We start from the raw sequence: 22,951 nt of genomic DNA, 5'->3' as shown, positions 1-22,951 counted from the left end.
ATCACAATAGTATGGGGGGAAAAAACAACAAAATATCAGTTGGGGGTTATCTGAAATCTTAAGCCTAAAAAAAGTGATGCTGTACTTATGTCAAAATGTGCTTTTTCATCTTATGCAACAGAATATGCATATATGTTTTATTAACAAGTTATCAGTGGCTTATACATTACGGTATTAAAACTGATATTTCTTTCCATACCCTGAGAGAACTTTCTGCTCTCCACTACTATAAGTCGCCCAGAGCAGACCCTGAGAACAGAAGATATAATTCGTTAACTCTGTCAGAAAAAAGTTGCCATAAAAGGCTATTTATATACTAGGCGAAGAAATGGATTGTCCTTAAGTATAAAAAAAAAAATTAAGTTTCAAAAAATTAGAATAAGGTACGTATTACTGAAAATAATCAACTAAATTAAAATCTTATTTGACCATTACAAGGCACCTTAGAAGTTTCAGTAGCTCCGAACCACCAGCTGCACCTCCACCAACAGCACCAGAGGCGTGCCAGCATTTGTTTACGTGATGCCATGTGTGCCCCCCCACGTACACTCTGGAGTACACAAGGAAAGTACGGGATAACACTTTAAAACTTTAAGCCCCACAAACAACAATTATGATTCAGCCTTGGGTAAATTTAAGGACGTCTAGATTACAAAGAAATTTAACAAGAACTCGAGAAAAAAATGTAAAAAGAAGTCCTCTCATTGGCATAAGCACTTTGAGAATTCAAAGTGTGCTTGTCTTCATCCAAGTCAACGATGAGCAAGAGGACCATGAACAAGCGGTACTAGTCTAGTAGAGCCAATCTCCACACTCTGGGACTAGACTGTTCCATGTAGATTGCTTAAATAATGGGTATCTCTTGTGAAACCAATTTTAAACCCAAGGTGAAGATTTGTTCCTCTGTATTCAGGACTGTTAGTCATCCTTGTACTCCCACATCTATCAGTGCCCACCCCTGTCACAGTAGTAAAATGCTGAATGAGGGAATGAACTAATTAATCCTTTGAATCACTGAGCTCTAAGTAGAATGTCTAAGCTATAGAAAAATTAGTTGACATAGTACAAATATTCCTACACCTTCTCAAAAGTGTGGTTTCTTCTATTTGGTCAATGAATACTGTGCACTTACACTATGAAAGAAAAAAGAAAAAAAAATCAGACATTATACACCCTCTACTCAAGCACACAGATGGCTAAGAAGTGGGTATAACTAACTGTAACCAAAGGTCAAATTTGATAACTGCCCAAAAATGAGGTATAGAGAAAAGTGCTAAGGGTCTTCAAAGGATCAAGAGATCATTTTGGATATGGGCTTGAGAAAGATGAAGGGAGTTCAAGAGGATCAAAGAAAGCCTGATGGTGATATATATGTTTATGGCTGGATAAGACCTGGATGTGGAAAATGGGTGGAGGACAACATTCCAGTGGGAGACCACAGTGTGCACAGAAGGACACAGGTAGGGAAAGACTAAGCTTATTCAGGAAAAAAAAGTAGGCCAGGGGCTTCCCTGATGGCACAGTGATTGAGAGTCTGCCTGCAGATGCAGAGGACGCGGGTTCGTGCTCCGGTCTGGGAAGATCCCACATGACGCGGAGCGGCTGGGCCCGTGAGCCATGGCCACTGAGCCTGCACGTCTGGAGCCTGTGCTCCGCAACGGGAGAGGCCACAACAGTGAGAGGCCCGCGTACCGGGGGGGGAAAAAAAAAAAAAAAAAAAAAAGTAGGCCAAAGTACGGGACTACAACGCATCATATTCTAATTATATGCATTTTTGTTTGTTTTAGGGTTTGGGAGGGAGGAGAGGATTAATGAAATCTTTTTTTTTCATTGTGGTGAAATTAACATAAAATTAACCATTTTTAAATGAATAATTCAGTGGTATTGAGTACGTTCACAATGTCTGCCACCTCCATCTAGTTCCGAAACATTTTTATCCCTTCAAAATAAAGCTTAGGCATTAAGCAGTTACCCCCTTTCCCCTTTCCCCAGCCACAGCCACCACCAATGTGCCCTCGATCTCTGTGGATTTACCTATTCTGGGTATTTTGTACAAATGAATTCAAACAACCTTTTGTGTCTGGCTTCTTTCATTTATCATAATGTTCTCAAGGGCCATCCAAGTTGTGGCATGGATTGGTAGTTCATTCCTTTTTTATGGCTGCATAATATTCTATCGCAAGTATATACCACAATTTGTCCATCCTTCTGTTAGCAGACATTTGGGTTGTTTCCAGCTTATGGCTGCTGTGAACATGTATGTGAATGTACTTGTTTGACTACCTGTTTTAAATTCTTTGGGGTATATACCTGTCTGTACTTTTGCCTTAGAAGTACACAGCAATTCAGTCTATATATCTGAACTAAGCGTTCAACTTCACAATATGTGGGAGTTTGATGAAATTATCTGTACAGTATATTTAAGACAGAAGCCCAAACAAAATCCCAAACTTACCTCTGCCTCAGGCAGAGGTGGCCTGCCAGACCAGCAACCTGACAGCTTGTCCCTTGCTGCTTTCTATACTGACATTCCCACTGCTCCCCTTATACTATTCAAACTGGCCCCAACTTACCACCCTTCAGAGCCAAGGACTCTGTGAGGAGAACCATGATCTGGCTGTGCTTTATGACATCTGATTCAAACGCTGCAGGCTGCTACTTTGAAGACAGGATCACCAAGCTCCCAAGACCCCCACGAAAGCGGGGGGTGGGGGGTACTCAGTCCCAGTACTATGTTGATATAACCTGAGCAGCAGCCTCCATGCCACTCCTCTCTGCATGACGTGCTACCGTATGTCTGAAAACAGCCTCAGGTGCCCTCACTTTACAGGGCAGCAGTAGCCTAGAGGAGGATGTCCTAAGGATACAGTTATAGATTTTGTTCAGAGAGGCTATTATGGCTAAAGCACACAGCTTACATCTGTTTTCTTCAGATTTAAGGATTTTATTTGCTGACTTTTCTTTTTCTTTTTTTACAGCTGGAAGCTAAATATAACAAAGACCTTGTTGCCAACAGCATAAAAGAAACCTTTAAATGTTTATTCATTCCACAAACATTTATTATTAGTATTTAATACACCAAGTCCTTTGTTAGCTCTCAGGGAAGAAACGTATATTCAATTCAGTGCCTCCTCTCAAAGAGCTGACAGTCTAGTGAAGTTGTGAAAACAGCTGTGGTTTAGATCACTATTAATGACGTGAACTGTTATCTTCCCATTTATCCTTCACTGATTCATCCACTTAACAAAATTAGGCCAGTACCTACTATGTGTCAAAGAGAAAATACAATCAAATGGAAAAGGTTAGTTTTGTGTCTACTACATCCAAGTAAGTACAGATAAGCAATAAAGCTTCTTCAGAGAACAATTAAGGCCAAAAATGAGATGTAAATATATAAACATAACATACGGGAAATGTTTGAAATGAAAATCAGTTTGGCAATTTTACTATATATTCCAAACATGAACAAAACTTAATACAGATTTCTAGCCAGATGGATTTTCATATTGATAATGAAAGCCAAAGTATCTAATCAACTAAAAACTGGATCGAAGTAAATCAGAATGGGCACTTCCAAACTATCTTTAATCATTAGATTCTACAGAGAAAATACTCATTCAAGCAAAGCATATTATGAAAACTAATAAAGTAGCGTATTGCTTGAAGAAAGGCCCAGATGAGCTGAATTCACAATTTGGTAAAAGACTCTAAGTCTGTATAGTGCAACAGAAACATTAGTTTTTTTCTCAGGCAATGTTTAAGGTAAAGTTATAAGCTAACTATACACTATATATTATATACTCTATTTTAAACTAATTGGCTTTCCGTTCATTCCCCAGAGTAGCCACAAAGAAATCCAAAGCCTGTCCTACCTGGCTGACCCAAGGTCACTTGATTAAACCGGACATTTGAGAAAAGAGCAGCTGTTTTACGTGTTTTTCAGCTGTTTAAGAGTTCTTCAGTGATTTTCAGCCAGTGATGAATACGCAAAGTGACACCATACATTTGGTAAGTGACAATATTATACCTCTCGCTTATTAATATTTTCACATTCCCAGTGTCTCTACATAATGAACTGCACAACTCCAGGTGTCATTCGTATAAACCACACGGGCGATCTCTCCCTGTTTTCCATTAACATCTTAACTAGTACCCAATCTGCCCACTTGAAGTCAGTATTTCTAAATATAAGCACTGCAAGAAGATTCTCTGGAAAAAAGTCTTGACCTACGAAGTCAGAGGACCTGAGTCAAAATGGAACACTGATTCTAACATTTAGTGATCTAAGTTAATTTCTTTTAGCACTACTCCCATCTCTTAAAACGAGTATAAAAACATTTTTTACTTAACAGGGTTTTTTGTGAAGTAAATGAGAGAGATGAAAATTGCTGTTGATAGCCAAGCCTTACTATACAAACACTACTTATTCCCAACAATCCCCCTCCCCAAAACCACCAACTGAAGGAGGCACCATTCCTCTGAGTTTATCTTCTCATAATATTAACATGTTATTTTACTAATGTGTTTATAATTTCCCTTGCAAGACTATGAATGTCCTAAGGGCAAGGATTGTGACTTATTGCATTTTCTACCGTAGTACTTGGTAGAGATTCAAATACTTGAACTTTATTATTTTACGATAATTATTCTGAATAAAGTAACAACCTACCCTTGATAGCACTGTTACATGCAAGCTTTATAACATTTACTCTAATGCACTATTACTTTTATTTAAGTATAGTTTATGTACAATATTATATGTTACGGGTGTACAACATAGTGGTTCACAATTTTTAAAGGTTATACTCCACTTACAGTTATTATAAAATACTGGCTATATTCCCTGCGTTGGACAATATATCCTTGTAGCTTATTTCATACATAATAGCTTGTACCTCTTAATCCCCTACACATATCTTGCCCCTCCCCTCTTCCTTTTCACTACTGGTAACCACTAGTTTGTGCTCTATAGCTGACTAGTACACTAGATTTTAATTACTCTCTTCATACATTAAAGTCAAATCTAAAATGTCCAAATATCCAATGTGATTCATCCCCGGAATATAGGTGAAAGGCTCAAGCAAAGTATGGTTGTTCAAACTTCTTTTGCTGGACAAGGAGTTACCACCCTCACCTCATGTCACCACATCATAAGTACTGTGATATGATATCTATCATAAAGTTAAGGGTTCACCAATGACAGACTTTCTCAATTACTTATTCTAGTATCTGGTACACACTAATTAGCTCAAGAGTTCAACACCTCTGAGAGGGCTGAAGAAATCCGTGTTACATTCGCAGAGAAAAAGAATTTGTCTCTGTTCTTTTGAAGGTCACATCAAATAAAGCCTAATAAAAAACCTAACAAACAGGGTTTTTCCCACCTTTTTTAAAGTGTATTTATTTTCTTACATGGTCATGGAAAGAGCGTGGACATCAGAGCCAGAGAGCTATGAAATCAAATCTCAGTTCTCCTGATGACTTGCTGAAAAACCCTAAGACAAAATTAGTGCTCAGTAAATAATAATAGAGGTTATTATTAGAGTAAATTTTATAAAAGCTGCAAGACTATGTGTACATGCACCTCAACCCTACTGAGCTTTATACGCCTAGATTAAGTGTATCAAAAGAAAGCAGAGCATTCTGTGAAAACGATGAAGGCTCACAGGAGTTTGTTTATGATGCAATGAAGTTCACAAAGTAAAACAGAGAGGGTTGGACCAAAGTAGCGAGCAGGAGAGGAGGGCTCAGGGCGCAGGTACAAAGCAGCGGAACGAGCAGACTAGAAAAGATGGCAGGTTAAGTGAAGGAGCTTTTGCATTGTGATCACAACCTTTGAACAGATAAAATTAAATGCCCTCCCTGTTCTCAACTTTGGACAAAAATTTATTTTGAGGCTAGCACTGGCAGGGGTCTCAGAGGGCCAAGTCTGTCCTATCCAGCTAGTTTTTCCAGGTGCTGAGCAGCAGCAGGAAAGGGAGGGGTTGGCAGCCACCGGCCTGTGATGGGATGTGCTCTGGAATGAGGATGTGCCGAGCAGCCTTGGTGATGGCAACCAGGTCCATGGTTTTCAGCTCTGTGAGCCCCAAATCCCGTTTTTTTCCAGTTTACTCAAGCATTCAAGGGAGATAATTTATACCAACCAAATCAGAAGAAACTGATAGGTAAGCCCAAAAAGGTGTAAATTATAATAAAAGATACAACTAGCTTGAGGAGTTGTATCATCATACAGTCTGTCTGCAGACTGTAGGGTAGGGGGGAGCGCTGAATCAGAGCCACAGACGTAAGGTGGAAACTCTTTGAGGTACAACCGAAAAATCAGGCTTCAGCAATTCCTGATGAACTGCCTTCTAAACTCGCAGCATATTTCTGTTCAAAAGACTCTCCCTAAGACAACACTAGAGACAAATTTCTGGCCTGAACTCATGTCCTCCCACCGTGCATCTCTGTTGCCATTTCCAAATTCCCTTCCTTTCTTGTCACATTACCTTTCTCATGGCCTATTCCAAACGACTGAGATATTTACATTTACTCATTCCTGAGTTTCAAGATTTTTTAACAATTTTTGTGTTTTTAATAGAATCATTATAAAAACCCAATGAATAACATTCATGGGCTAAAGAGTAATGAATTATAATGAAACTGATTGGCAACTAACGATAAAAATGTCTAACCAGTTAAAAATTCAAGTATATGCCAATAAGGACTACAAGAGATGCAGGTTATCTTTGCATGTAAAAAAAAAAAAAAAAGGTACCCATAATTTCAGAAAACGAAACAGCATACTAATGAATTTTTTTTAATAGTCCTTGTGCTATATGTATGACATTCTAGGACACTCACAAGATGAAATATTAAGTGTGCTTCAGAACTTGATCAATATTTCTATTCCAAATGACTAATATTCAAAGTGTTCACCTTTTAAGAAAAAACTTGCTCAAATGTAAAATTTCCCATATATAATAGAACATCAGGGTCTTCCCAAATAACAAAAGTTAAGTATCTTCACACTATACATTGATAACCATGAAAAATGCACGGTACCTTCTGGATCAATGATCTGATGACCCTAGCTGAATACATTAAAAAAACAGTTTTGAGAGCTGGTCCACTCCACTTCTAGAGTGAAGATATAAGTCAACTTAGCTCTCATTTCAGAGGAGACAGAAAGAATGTCCCTCTACTTGGCTACTGAGGTTGATAACTGAGGAGGATCTCTTTCTTCTATTTAGAACAAATCTAGATCCAGTAAGTAAGACAGAGTAGCAGAGATGTGGAGACCAAATTAAATTCAACACGGTGAGGAACTGGGCGGGGGGAAGGCGGGGGGAGGGAATCTTCCTACAATTGTGTCTAAGAGAAAAAATTGAAGAACAGCAAAAACAAATAAATTTAAGTCTGTGAAAAGAGTATGAAAATGTAGAGCCCCTTTCTCTTTTCCTCTATTCTGAGAAATACAAAATACTGTTTGCTTACGAAGAATTCTTTTATAGTGCAGTTTGATGAAATGAAATTCAAAACGATGCTAATCAAAAGACCCTGATCCACTCAGACCTTGCAGGGAATATGCTCCTTTCTTAGAATCACAGAAGTACCCACCAGAGCTGGTGACAGGATACTCTACAGGGAAGGGGAACGGGGATGTGAGGGAAGAAGAACTAACACTCAAAGTGCTGGCAGGCAAAATTATCTTCAGAGCAGTGAAAGATTTATAACATAAGCTGTATCTAACTGAGAAGATTTTTCTTAAATCTTCACTCTATCACAACGTGTGGCATTAAACGAGCATTATACCTTACCTGCCCATCCTGATTTTAGATTACAATAGACATTGATACTATCCGTCACTAAACAACTCAATTGTTTAATTCTCAAACACTGTTATTTCCAGACACTAAAAAAATGAACAGTTCTATCTTTCTCTGTATCTTCTCTATCTACCTTTTGAGTAAAGAGACGATAACTCCCTTCAACCTTACGGAAGCCCAGGATTACTAGCACTGCAAGATTTGGAAAGAAGTCTAATCTTTTTACGATATTGACCCTTCAAATCTTTGATATTAGTCAACTTTTGCTGAAAACTTAACATCTCCATTCTGTATTTTTGCAATGAGAAAGGGGGAAATGCAGAGATCAAAGGACAGAGGACACTCAGGATACAGAGTGTCCTGCTCTACAAATTAGTATCAGCACAGAGTGCTACTCTGTTCTTCACTTGTCCTACTACACTGATAATAGTATAGTTTAAGTAAAGAATAGGACAGCTTTGGAATGATGAGAATAAGTAATAGCTGTGAGCTACACTTTAAAACATAAAATATCATCAAAATGAAATTAGTATTGTCAGTACTCACCCTTAAGCGAGAATCATTCTAGGAAGAATCATAATCAAGAGACACACCTGCTCATTTTGATTCCACTCCCCTTGCTGCTTCAGAGATGGAATGGCCCAGATGCTTAGTTTTCCTGAGAAGTGAATGGCTGCAAGGAGGGTCCCGTCTGGAGAAAGTCTCATCTTAAAGATCCCATCCTAGACAATAATTATATTACATTAATGTCAGAGCAAGAGACTTGTAGCCAAATAGAAATAATTTTCAGAATTAACGCTCTTTAGGGGTGCCATATCGTAAATGATCTCTCATAACTAAGGATTCTGACAGCTTCATAACACTATAAATGTGCTCTGGAATATAAAAAACAGGACTCTTGCCCTTAAGGAGTTTTTTTAAATCTACTTTATAGTGTTATGATTTACATATAACCCAAAACCCAAATATGTGAGCATTATAAAAATATTCCTTTATATCACACATAGTTTACCATGAGTTCTCAATATCTTTCATGAGTGGATGTTGACAAAATTATGAATTTCTTGAATTTTGGGTACACACCTTTACAAGAACCTTTAAAAGATTCTCTGCGAACACAATGCCTGGAATATTCTATACCATGGACAGGCCACAAATTCATGCTATGAAAAAGAAGGAAACGGAGAGGGAGAAAGAGAGAGATGAAGGAAAAGAGGGTCCAAATGGTGATGGGAATAAAAGACCGACTAGAGGAAAATGCATTCCTTAATTTAAGAAATACATTAAATGTGTAAGGTATTCCAGACCTGCTGGCAAATTATTCAATTTAAGGATTCTAAGTGTTGCCACAGAACAGAGACATTTTGTACCACACTGATTTTACGTGGCCAATGCTGGGCACACAGAGAAAGACTTGCCTGCCCAGTTCTACTTGTCCAGATAATCTCTCAGTCCTTTCCCATGAGGGTACCAGGTTTGCTCAGTTACCACAAGAGAAACCATCCAAGCAGAGATGTTACCTGCCTACCAACTACAACAGAACCAGGCGAACTGAAAAAACACTAACTAAAGACCTATTTCCCATTCAAGCATTTATTAAGAACAGGGTCTAAGGTAGTTTCCCCACAAAAAACAAAAGAGACCAGAAAATGGCAGTCCACAACCGTATTTCTCCAGAATATTTAGAAAATCGGGCAACATGGGGCCCAAATGGCAATAATCAGATGGGACTAGGTAGTATATGCCCTCTTGAAAGCTTTCCAGTTAGGCAAAACCCCCATCATTCTCTATTATGGCCCCAAGATTACGGCCAAAAGCTGCAGAACTGAAAACTAAAGATGACTGTACTGAAAAACCACAGTTTACAACAGGCTCGATTCACTATATTATCTACCTGGCCTCTGGTAGACAGAGTCTAAGTCCTCAGGTCTAAAATGACTAAGGCACATTAGCCATCAAAGACAAAGAGAACAACTTCAGGAAGTGAGGAACACTGCTGCAGGAGTGGATAGACAAGAAGATCAGCATCTGCTAATCTCCTCGCTGAGGACTAAAATCACTTTAACGAGATGTAACAGGTCTATCCCACAGTGTCATAATTTAATGTAAGAAAGACTAAAATACAAGTGCCTGGGAAGGAGAAGCAATAAAAGCAAAAGGACTTTAAGCAAAATTTTAAATACATCAGCTCTTTTCCTCTGTGATGGAGACGGGGGAATGAGTAGAAGATGAAGGACCTGGCATCTTCCTTTCACAACTCTAAAGTCAATTAGCTCTATGGTTTTGCACAAGATGGGCCTCCGAAGCGTAGATTGCATTAATTAAACGAACTCTCAGGGCTTCCCTGGTGGCACAGTGGTTAAGAATCTACCTGCCAAGGCAGGGGGCACGGGTTTTTGCCCTGGTCCAGGAAGATCCCACGTGCTGCGGAGCAACTAAGCCCGTGCGCCACAACTACTGAGCCTGTGCTCTAGAGCCCGCGAGCCACAACTACTGAAGCCCGCGCGCCTAGAGACCGTGCTCTGCAACGAAAGAAGCCACCGCAGCGAGAAGCCTGCACACCGCAACGAAGACTAGCCCCGGCTCGCGGCAACTAGAGAAAGCCCACGCACAGTAATGAAGACCCAACACAGCCAAAAATAAAAATAAATAAAATAAATTAAGAAAAAAAACCTCTCCACCCATCCTTTAGAGTTTCAGATGTCGAAATTGAAGACGTGAAGGGTTACAACACTTGCCCAAGATCATCATGCAGTGTTAGGTAGCAAAAGCTGAACCAGATGCAGCGTCTTCCATCCCCCTCCACGTGCCCTGATGGCACCATGATCACTGCCCTCACCTGGGCCAAAGCCTTTCTAGTAGTGACAGGCATGCTCCTCAGTAGAAATTATGACCAAGTATGCATTATGATTTCAACACCTGAACAGTTAGTCATGTGGGATCTGTATGGTAACCTGCAGGTACACCATACGTTCCATTAAACGACCCCACTAAAAGTGCTCTGAAAGCAAGTAGGAGGTTTATGGATCTCTTCAACAAAAAACAAACCAAAAAATGTATACTGAATAATGTGAATAATTTAACAACAGCATTATGACCAGGGAAATAATGAGTGAATACGCTAAATTTCCTTTTGTTTTCATTCCTCCCTCCCTTCCTTCCATCCTTCCTCCATGCTTAAGTAATAAATATATTAACTAAAATGTTAACCATTTGCTTTTTTTTCTTCATCCCCTTAGTTTCATTTGATGCCATGACATTCACACTGCAAACTTACTATTCCTTTCCATAAGCATTTTGTTGTAGAAATTTGCACTCACACACACAAAAGTAGAAATTGCAGTATAATAAATACCCAGGGGCCCAACAACTATCTTAAACAAACATCAACATTCCAAGCTTGTCTCACATGTCATTCCCCAATCACCACAATGCCCTCAGGGACCTTTGTCCCCTGGAGGATCTTAAAGCAAATCTCAGACATTACATGCACACACATTAAGTGTACATTTCTTTCAAGTCCCAAGTTATCTGTTTAACTTGCATAAATATGCACAGTAAGAAGATATGGTTATTAGCAGCAACTGAATTGTAGCCAGCTGATGACACAGACAAGTCACCTATGTTACTTGAGAAACACAGTGATTTCCTTCTAAAATATAAACTCTACTTCTTATTTATAGAAACTTTTCTGAATATCTATAGCATGCAGGATATTTCTGGCCCAGAAAGTAATTTATTATCCTGACAGTAACTGTGACACAAGATGTAAAGCCACAGTTAGAAAAGCCATGCTAAATTCTGTAAGCAGAGTCTACAGTATTTGGAAACCTGAATGCCTATTGGTTGGCAAGGAAGAGAATTCAGGAGTGTATGCTTTGGAAATAGGAGGCAATGGCTTTTCAATCAACTGTACATCACAATAAAAGTAAACTTCTAACATTCAAACCATATCCCCTCATATTGCATTAAGATTTCGCAGCATAAGTGAATAACAATCTTGTTCTCTTCTCCTCCATTTGAATTAAGTAGTTGTAAAGGCAATAAAATTTAGGTGTAGCTATAATTTTCACTTTGGTTAAAATGTGTCTGTGTGGGCTTCCCTGGTGGCGCAGTGGTTGGGAGTCTGCCTGCCGATGCAGGGGGCACGGGTTCGTGCCCCAGTCTGGGAGGATCCCGCATGCCGCAGAGCGGCTGGGCCCGTGAGCCATGGCCGCTAAGCCTGTGCGTCCGCAGCCTGTGCTCCGCAACGGGAGGGGCCGTGGTGGTGGGAGGCCCATGTACCGCAAAAAAAAAAAAGTGTCTGTGAATTTCTTTCACATTTCTCAACTACGAATGCCATTTTCATTTTAATCATCATTTCAACAGTTGGAATGTTGGTCAAGAATACAGAACTTGGCAGGGAAAAGAGGAAAGCTCCAAGATGAGGAACAAGACAAGGATGCCCCCTCTTGCCATTTTTATTCAACATGGTACAGAAAGTCTTGGCCAGAGCAATTAGGCAAGAAAAAGAAAAGGCACACAAACTGGAAAGGAAGAAGTAAGATTGGCTCTGTTTGCAGATCACATGATATTATACATAGAAAACCCTAATGACTCCATCAAAAAACAGAATAAATAAATTTATAAAATTGCAGGATACAAAATCATACAAAATTCAGTTGCTTTTCTATACAATAACAGTGAACTCTAGGAAAGAGAAATTAAGAAAACAATCCCATTTACAATAGCATCAAAAAGAGTAAAACACTAGGAATAAATTTAATCAAGGAAGTGAGACAGATATACACTGAAAACTATAAAACATTAATGAAAGAAACTGAAGAAGACACAAATAAATGGAAAGAAATTCCATATTCATGAATTGGGAGAATTGCTATTGTTAAAATATCCATACTACCCAAAGTTATCTACAGATTCAATGCAACCTCTATCAAAATTCCAATGGCATTTTTTACAGACATAGAAAAAACGATCCTAAAATTTGCATGGTACCACAAAAGACCCAAGTAGTCAAAGCAATCTTGAAAAAGAAGAACAAAGCTAGAGGCATTATACATCCAGGTTTCAAACTATATTACAAAGCTATAATAATCAAAACAGTATGGTCTTGGCATTAAAAACAGATACATAGGTCAATGGAACAGAATAGAGAGGCCAGAAATAAACTCAAACATATATGGTCCATTAATTTACAACAAAGGAGCCAAGAATACACAATGGAGAAAATAGTCTCTTCAATAAATGATACTGGAAAAACTGGATAGCCACATGCAAAAGAACGAAATGGACCCCTAATTTACACCATATACGAAAGTCAACTCTAAATGGATGAAATACTTGAACATAAGACCTGAAATTGTAAAACTTCTGGAGAAAGCATGGAGTTGGGTAAACTTCGTGACATTGGTCTTGGCAATGATTTTCTTGGATTTGCCATCAAGGCAAAGGCAACAAAAGCAAAAACAAGTGGGAATACATCAATCTAAAAAGCTTCTACATAGCAAAGGAAACTATCAGCAAAATGAAAAGGCAACCTATGGAATGGGAGAAAATATCTGCAAACCATATAACCAAGAAGGGGTTAATATCCAAAATATACAAGAAACTCATACAACTCAATAGCAAAAGACAAATAATCCAATTTAACAATGGGCAATGAATCTAAATAGACATTTTTCCAAAGAAGACACACAAATGGCCAACAGGTACATGAAAAGTTGCTCCACATCACTAATCATCAGGGAAATGCAAATCAAAAACAATGATATATCATCTCACAACTGTTAGGATGGCTATTATAAAAGAGACAAGAGATGATAAACACTGGTGAGAACATAGAGAAAAGGGAACCCTTGTACACTGTTGGTAAGAATGTAAACTGGTATAGTCACCATGAGAAATAGAACGGAGTTTCCTCAAGAAAGTAAAAATAGAACTACCGCAAGATCCAGCAATCCCACTTCTGGGTATATCTCCAAACGAAATGAAAACATTATCTCAAAGAGATAACTGTACTCCCAAGTTCACTGCAGCATTACTCACAATAGCCAAGGTATGGAATACACACACACACAGGAATATTATTCAGCCTTCAAAAAGAAGGAAATCCTGTCATTCGCAAAAACATGAATGAAACTGGAGGGCATTCTGATAAGTGAAATAAGCCAGATACAAAAAGACAAATACTACATGATATCACTTATACATAGAATCTTAAAAAAAAAAAAGTCAAAATCATAAAAACAGTGAGTAGAACAGTGTTGGCCTACCAGAGGCTGGGGGTTGGAAGAACAGGGAGAGGTTGGTGAAAGGGTACAAACTTTCAGTTATATGATGAATAAAGTCTGAGGATCTAATGTATAACATTGGTAACTATAGGTGACAACACTGTATTGTATAATTGAAATTTGTTAATAGTAGGATTTAAATGTTCTCACACATATACACAGACACAAAAAGTAAATATGTGAGGTGATGCATGTATTAACTCAATGGGGGAAAATCCTTTCACAGTGTATAGGTACCTATTTCAAATCATCAACTTAAGTATCTTACAATTTCATTTGTAAATTATATCTCAATAAAGGTGAGGAAAAGAAAAAGAAAACAGTGACTATCACTTACCACCTGCTTCCGTTTACGCCATGAGGTTTTAACTTCATTAAAAGGTAGTCTAGCTAAATAATTAGTTGGTAAGTTAGCATCCCTGGGTAGACAGCATGGGGCATAGGAAGAGGACTTTGCACAGTAAACTGTCTTCTTACATTAGTCATTCATTTATGGCCCTTTTAATTAACTTCACTGTCATTTCTCCTATTTACCTCCTCATCTCAAATCCCTTCCTAAAACTTTTCAAAAGATATCTTCCGTTACTTCATTGAGTCTTTTGTGTAGCAATGTAATACTAACAAAATACTACTGAAATTAATAATGTGAACATTATTTTAACTTCTACTTCTCATTTACACTAAACCACTAGCTCAAATGCCCATTTGATCTTGTGTTAATTAAAAACACTAATTAAAGCCTTCTCCTACTGGAGCAATATTTGGAGTAGGAACTGTGTCTTCTCTCAAACACTGCAATAAAACTTTTCAACTGTCCTTTCTAAAAGAGAGATTTTTTTAAATGTTAAATATCAGACCTTCGTACTGAGATTAGTTTAAATTGCCTCACTTTCTTCAACTGCCTATCATCTATATAGGACAATTAAAACTGAGTGATTTCCAATTTCATTATACCTTTCAAATGTACAAGCTATAGTAAAATCAAAGTACTGAATTCTAGTGCACACGTTCAAAATGTTCTAAATTACTACATACGCTTAAAGGAAAAAATACCTCAGCTCAGTCAAAGGTGAATTTGTAAGTACTGCTCTTCCAACACTAGACAATTATTTTCTGAATATTACATATTCAATAATACATAGTACATGCCAGGCACTGTTTTATACTCTGGGGAACCTGCAGTGAAAAAAACAAACATAAACCCCTGCCCTCAAGGTATTCAGTAGGTGTTCTAACCCACTGAAGTTTAGAAGTCTGATCCCAAAGAATAAACAGAAATCTATTTTCAAATCAAAAGAACGTCATCCTCAAAAGCCTGGTTAACAACCTGAGGGGGGGAACACTGCAAAAGTATGAAGGAAATAAAAGCCTTTGGAGAAAAAAAATTTCCAAGCTAATACCCTTTCCAAAAAATTATTTTTTAATTATAAAACTTTAGTTTATTAAAACTGTGAGATATTGTCATGAGAATAGACATGTACACCAATGAAACAGAAAAGAGAGCAGAGAAACAGAGCTACAATGTACCCTCTGTAAATGTCTGTCCTGACAGACATTATATAAATTATGGTGGCAGTATATAAATTATGGCATTATATAAATTAGTTGGGAAAGAATACAGCACTGAATTAATGGTACTAGCCACACAGAGCATATTATAAATTAGATTCCTACTATATCCAACAAAAAGAAACTCAAGATGGATTGAAAACTTACAGGTGAAAAGCAAAACCATGAAACTTTTAAAAGAAAACATAGAACATCTTTACAACATCAGCACGTGAAAGAACTTCGTAAGACCTCAAAGCCCAAAGCATAAAGGAAAAGATTTAAATTTAAACTTTCTGGAGGAAGGAAGGATGGGGAGTTCGGGATTAGCAGAAGCAAACTATTACACGTAGGATGGATAAACAACAAGGTCCTACTGTATAACTATATTCAATATCCTGTGATAAACCATAATGGAAAAGAATAGGAAAAAGAAAAAAAATATACGTATAACTGAGTCACTTTGCTCTACAGCAGAAATTAGCACAAGACTGTAAATCAACTATACTTCAGTAAAATTTAAAAAATAAATAAAAAATAAATTTAAACTTTCTGGTGACAAAAGAAGCTCAAAAGAAGACAAATAATTTTGATTATTAATATACTCTTCAAAAGATAATATATGCCAGACAACCAGCAGCTGATTATTTTGAATCATGTAAATTTGGGGTATACTAAACCACAATTAAGAAGGACCCACAGACTACTAATTATTGGCTCTATGATTATGGATATAAAGAAATTAACAGATCAGAACAGCAGCCACCACTATCATTTATCATGTGCCTGCAAGGTAGCAATCACTGCCTTAGCTATTTTATATACATTCCCTCTAATACTATTTAATCAGTGTTGCTACTTTATAGTCTGACAAGTGAACAGAATAAAATGAACTAAATATTAACCATGTGGTTACTATATAGGAAAGCACTTCCTCTTTAAAAAAATAGCAGTAGTTAAGAGATAACACATTTTAAAAGAGAAATAGAATTGCCGCCAAACTTGAGTAGTAAAACAGATCATTCTTTCTGGGATAAGAGGTAATTTTTAACTTGGGCTACTTTTAAGTACAACATATTTTGGCTTCTGCTTCTTCAATTGTCCAACTAAGGGTTTAGACAAAAGCCAACAAGAGGTAGTGAAAAAAAGCACTAGATCAAGAGCCAACTCAAGACCAAACCCATCTCTGACACTAGGTAGGTGAGTTTGGGAAAGCCATTTCTCTTGAGGCTTTAATTTCTTCATCAATAAAATAGGCATCATAATGCCATTAATGCAAGCTTCCTCTGAGATCATGCGAAAGGACTTATAAGCTAGAAAGTATTCACAATAATAAGGAATTATTACATAATCTCTATGAGACCTGTCAGGTCTAAAATGATGGTGCTAAAAATCTATGCCCCATAATTATTTCTGGGCTAGGAGCTACTGAATACAAACAGGATACTCATATAACATTCAGATATTTACTGAAAGGCCCTGATTTTAGAGTACTACTTTCATAAAGTCTTTTTAAAAAGTCCAAACAGTTAAGGATTCCAGTACCAGGTGCCACAAAGAAAGATCAAAACGTAAGGAAATTAGTTGCTACCTTCTCCTTCCTTCTGTTCAATCATAGAGGATACCGATGAAAACAAGAGCGAGCTGAGTTCCACACAAAAGAATAACCAATAGCAGGAGACAAGGTAACATGAATCTGGAGTTCCCAGGAGGTAAGAAAGAGTAAAAAGAAGATGGACATTTTATACTGATTGAACAGTTACATTTGCCTATTAATATACCAAATCAACTAATAAACATAGCATCTAATATGTAAAGGATATGGTACAAAGGAAAGTCATGTACCAATATATCAATCCCCAAATAATTCTTGTTCTAAACACAATACAATTATGTTGGTCCCAATAAAATAACTATGGAACACAAACAGTAAGAGACCATGGATCCTACCCCACAGCAGAGTGGAGCGTTCTGCAGTGTTCTCCAACACTTCCGGGACTTTGCACAGGCTGCCTCCAGCCTGGAAACAACCAGCCTTCCCCTATCCGCCTGAGGATCTCTTACTCACTTCCAAATCAAGTATCACCTCCAGAGTTCAATGGTCCCTCCCTGCACCTCAACGGCGCTTCATATTATATTACAGGACAGGTTATGAAACGTGTCATATTGTCCTGTTCTACAGCTGCTTCTGCATCTGACTCCCGCACTACACTGAGGGCTCCTTGAGGAAGCGCACTGCATTTTATTCACCTATTTATTCTCAGCTCTAACACCACGGCTGGCTCAAAGTGCGTGCTTGCTGACTGACTAAAAGAATAAATAAATGCTGACACTCCACATAATTACTTATCATCAAAAGAATTAAAAAATGAACCCTTTAAAATTTGTTAAAGATAGAGTTATTATTTAGATGGAATTAAAGAGAATGGGAAAGGATCCAGGGAGGAAAACAAAGTAAAGCTCTCATGCACTATTATGGTAACAGAAAGACCAACAGAGGCAACACAGTAAATTAGAAAGAACAAAGTACATGGCAGAGGCCAAGGCATTTAGTCTTGCTTATGGTTCTTCACCTGCAAAATGAAGACAAACTGCTTGAAATGACTAAAGAGAATGCTAACTGGAAAACTGTAAACATACAAGGGATTAAAAATGAAAGTGACTTTCCAGACATAAAGAGGAGTGTTATTGCTCAATGCTACAGACAGAAAAGCCAAACCAACCCAGAAGATATGAATTAGCTGAAGTCAAGGGCACAGAAATAACTAGGACTCAAAATTTTAAATATATTAAATACAAATGCAGCAAGAGAATACATGTTATATATCTTACAATTTCCGTATTTCTTACAATTTCCCTTAGTTAAGAAATTGAAGAAACGAAAATTAATTTGTTTGATTCCCCCCAAAACAGGAAGGAGTATGATCTGAAGCCCCATGTATGTCAAGACTCTTCTGAGAGCCGTGTAGAGGGCATGACTATAACCACCTCCCTCAGAGACAGCGCCAAAGCACACGGGTATATCCAGAGTGAAACTGCCCAGCATCCCTGAGATGGATCCATGTTTCTCCTATTGAAGAACAAAACAGTTAAGCCCAGGATCAATGTGGCTCATCCTCTTGAAACACCAATAATCTCAGACTTAGGAAGGAATCTTTTTTTATTTTAAAACCAACAAACATAAGGGATATGTTATGGACAAGGATACAAAAATTCACAAGATAGAATAAGAAACTTCAAAGGTATATAATGATTCCAGGAGACTTCTTTGGGCTATATCCCCAGATCCAAGAGGACTAGATTCATTCTTTTTTTTTTTTTTTAATTTTCTTTACTGTGATAAGAATGATATATATAGTAAAATGCACAAATCTTCAGTGAACAGCTCCATGAAATCTTATTAATGCATATACCCCTGTAATGTATAATTAAGAGCAAATTCAGATGAAAATCTATAATATTCAAGATTCATTCAACTCTGTCCTTAAGGGGACCCTGGTGAAGATGCCAATTTGTATTACCTGTTCTTGCCCCTGGCGACTGTAAAACTTGCCACTTAACATCCTTAATAATCCCAGGGTCTTTGGTACCTACAAAATAGACACACATCATAAAAAAAAAGATCAATGGAAGGCTTCCTCATTGTTTAAAGGCCTTTCATCATGAAATGAAAACTACAGCATATCTAGTATTTTAAGAAATGGTTAAGAAAATCATGAATAAGTATCAGAAATCTTGGTGAGATTTTGTTTTTGTTTGGGAAAGAAAATCCAACAAGTGACAAATCTTACAAAATGTACCCATAATCAAATGTATTTTTAAATACATACGTAACAAGTCTAGTACAATCTATGCAAATTAGAATCTAATGAGTGGCTCTTCTCAAATGAGTCTGGCCCAGGTTACCATTTTATCCTAGCATCACTATGGAAAAGGTCAATACTCCCAACAGAAATTTCATTCATGAAGAAATTGATCCCATACTTGAAAAACACCAGAAAAAAATCACTGAGAAACAAGTATTTGAAATAATAAAACAAGACTATTTTTGTCTCTAGATTTAAGAAATATACTTAAAGCAAGAGGGAGAGATGTGTATAATTTTTTAGAAATGGAAAATAAGCATTGTTGAAGTTGTAGAGGATTTGGAACACTGGTACATTGCTGGCAGGAACATAAAATGGTACAGCCACTGTGGAAAACAGTCTGGTGGTCGTTCAAAAGTTAAACGGAATTACCATATGATCCAGAAATTCCATACTAAGTATATACCCAAAAGAACTGAAAACAGGTGTTCAAACAAATACCTGTACACACAAATGTTCACAGCAACATTATTCATAATAGCCAAAAAATAGAAACAACTTAAATGTCCACTAACTAAAGAATGGATAAACAAAAGGCAGGGCTTCCCTGGTGGCGCAGTGGTTGAGAGTCCACCTGCCAATGCAGGGGACACGGGTTCGTGCCCCGGTCCGGGAGGATCACACATGCCGCGGAGCAGCTGGGCCCGTGAGCCATGGCCACTGAGCCTGCGCGTCCGGAGCCTGTGCTCCGCAACGGGAGAGGCCACAACAGTGAGAGGCCCGCGTACCGCAAAAAAAATAAAAATAAAAATAAAAATAATAAATTTTTTTAAAAGGCAGTATATCCATACAACGGAATATTATTCAGTCGTAAAAAGGAATGAAGTACTGATGCACGCTAAAATTTGGATGAACCTCAAAAATATGTCGCTAAAAGAGAGAAGCCAGATACAAAAGTCTCATACTGTATGATTCCATTCATATGAAATTTTCAAAACAGGTAAATCCATATAAACAGAAAGCAGACCAGTGACTGCCAGGAGCTGAGGTGAGGGAACAAAAGGGAGTGACTGTTTAATGGGTCTGGTGTTTCCATTTGGGGTGACGAAAATGTCTTGGACCTAGATAGTGGTGACAGTTGCACAACACTGTGAATGTACTAAATGCCACTGAACCGTACACTTTAAAATATTTACTGGTCCATTTTATGTTATATGAACTTTTCCTTAATTTAAAAGAAAAAGGCAAAGGGGGGGGCGGTATTCTTAAGCTGAGGTTAAAAATGTTCCTACCAGAACTGCTGAGCAGCTGAAGATATTACTGACGGCCTAGCTCCCCATTTCCTCCAAAAACAAGAAAATACAAGAAGAGAAAAATAAATCTGCATGAAAACCACACCCTCACTTAACTTGAAGATCAAGGATCTTCAAAATCATTGTAAGTAGAGAGAGAAAAACCACCAAACTCCAGTGTGTCATCTCCACTGCTCTTGCCATCCCCACGCTCCCACCCACCCTGACCCAGGCCGACACAGGCTTGTGGTGAGCAAAAGCAGACTGAAAACACACTGCAGGGTCCAGGAGGACAGATGCGACAAGCTAGCAAAGGGGACTAAGGTCAATCTAAAACCACTGCCAAAAATTGTAGTCTAAGAAAACTTTCCAGAAATGAAAAAAGACCTGAATCTATATATTGAAAGAGTGAACAGGTATCTGGGAAAATTAACCCAGAAAAATCAACTCCAAGAAATATTCCAGGAAGGATACTAGATTTCAAAGATAAAGGAAATCCTCAAGGCCTCCAAACAAAATGGCCAAGTAACATACAAAGAGAAGATAATTTGACTTGCATCAACTTTTCAAATTCCACATAAAAGCAAAGTAACAATAGTGCTGTGTTTTTTTAAAGCTCAATGAAAGAACAGGTAAACCAAAGATTTTATATCCAGATAAGTTTTCCTTCAAATGTCCAGGCTATGAAAAACAATTCTGACACACAAGAACTTAAGGAACTCTTCATCTGTGAGCCCTTCTCAAAATATCTATTAGAGGATAATTTCATCCAACCAAGAGGTGATTGGGAAAACTTCAAACAAAGGGACAGGGAACATTTTAAAATACATAAATGAACATCTATGACTAAAGAAACATGATGATGAGGGTTGAAACTATCGTATAAATATTGTGTGTTTTGACAAAATAGAAATAATGCAACTGGGAAAGGGAGGAAAAAGGAGAAGGGGAAAATAAAACCAACTAACTGATTGTTGTATAGGCAATTAATAGGAATTAAAGAATACCAATAAACTGATAAACTGGTAAAATACTGGAGGGCACTGATAACATCAGTAAGACAGTTTCAGTGAAATCATGGAGATATAGCCCCATTCAAGTGAATTCAAGAGAGAAAAGAAAAGTTGAAAATGGATCAAGTATAGATGACTCTTGAACATGCTGAAGGAAAGGAACAAATGGGCTGGTAGCAGGATTTAGTAGGTTCTCAGTCCCCTAAAACTAAAGAGTTTTTACAATGGGAAAAATAAATGCATGTTGTTTGCTGATAAACCTAATGGGCAGCAAGATTCATGATGTGGATAAACATCCTTCAATTAGCAAGTGTGAGATCCAGTGGACAAACGGAGGAGCCGGCCTTAGCTAGTGCAAGTACAGCTCATCTGTAATAACAAGAGGAAAGGTACGGAAATTAGGTGCATATGTAGGCAGGTGGTAGGATCTTATGAAAATATTCTGATTACTTCTGTTTTCTCAGGGAAACAGGATTTCAAAAACCCTGTGTTCTTTCCAGAACAACATTCTATACTGAAAAGGAAGCAGCATCAATAACAAAAAAGTCAGTTTTGTTCATTTTTTTCCAAAATTTCCACCTTAATAATACAAATAGATAATAATTAACACTGTAGAACATTTTATTGTTTATCAATGGCCTTCATATATATTACCTCATTTGATCCTGGCAAGAGCCTTAAGACACCAGTGTTAAGTGCTGAGCTAGAATTCCAATCCCAACCTTCTGACTCCTGAGCCGGGCTCCTTCCTTCCCCCCAGTGACTGAACTCTCCCCTGGTATTTGCTATAGCTTCTTGCCCTTATTTGTGGGCACAGCTGTACCTCCAGTACAGTAAACCCCTTGAGGGCTGCTACCTGTATGTTCTGATACCTGCATTGGTGATTTGATGTTGAACAAATGAATAAACTAAAATAAAACTATCTCCTATAGATGTCACGGACATTAATTTGGAAACTTTGCTCAAGGTATATATGGAATTTTGCATAGCCTCTTTTACAACCCAGCAGCCTTGTGAGAGATGAGAATATATGTGTCAACAGCATTTTTCGGTCGATATTCACCCCAAAACAATAGCAGCCTTAAACAAACAATAAGAGGTTCGATGCAGACAATATCTGTCACCTGACAAGAGGAACTAATCTTATAGTTTCAAATTACTTTGAGGTAGGGGAAGGCTACACAGAATGATTGT

General features: G+C 37.7%; 1 protein-coding gene across 4 annotated transcripts in view; it reads right to left on the bottom strand.

The window, feature by feature from the left end:
- The window catches only part of NBAS (NBAS subunit of NRZ tethering complex), a 341,400-nt gene that overhangs the window by 267,249 nt on the left and 51,200 nt on the right, over positions 1-22,951 (bottom strand). For 3 of the 4 annotated variants that reach the window (XR_004485944.2, XM_004274869.2, XM_033437425.2), the window contains exons 11-12: positions 19,168-19,236; positions 8,402-8,530 (exon numbers count right to left, since the gene is read on the bottom strand). Coding sequence is in view for 3 of the 4 variants with exons in the window: in XM_004274869.2 (XP_004274917.1) it covers positions 8,402-8,530; positions 19,168-19,236 (198 nt within the window). In the remaining variant the exon portion in view is untranslated. The remainder of the gene's footprint in view (positions 1-8,401; positions 8,531-19,167; positions 19,237-22,951) is intronic. The other variant, XM_033437419.2, reaches the window with a different exon arrangement.

The sequence above is a fragment of the Orcinus orca genome, chromosome 13 (genome assembly GCF_937001465.1).
Source record: "Orcinus orca chromosome 13, mOrcOrc1.1, whole genome shotgun sequence".
Lineage (NCBI taxonomy): Eukaryota > Metazoa > Chordata > Mammalia > Artiodactyla > Delphinidae > Orcinus > Orcinus orca.
The sequence above is the reverse complement of the archived record's forward strand: the minus strand, read 5'-3'. Positions and strand labels throughout refer to the sequence as shown.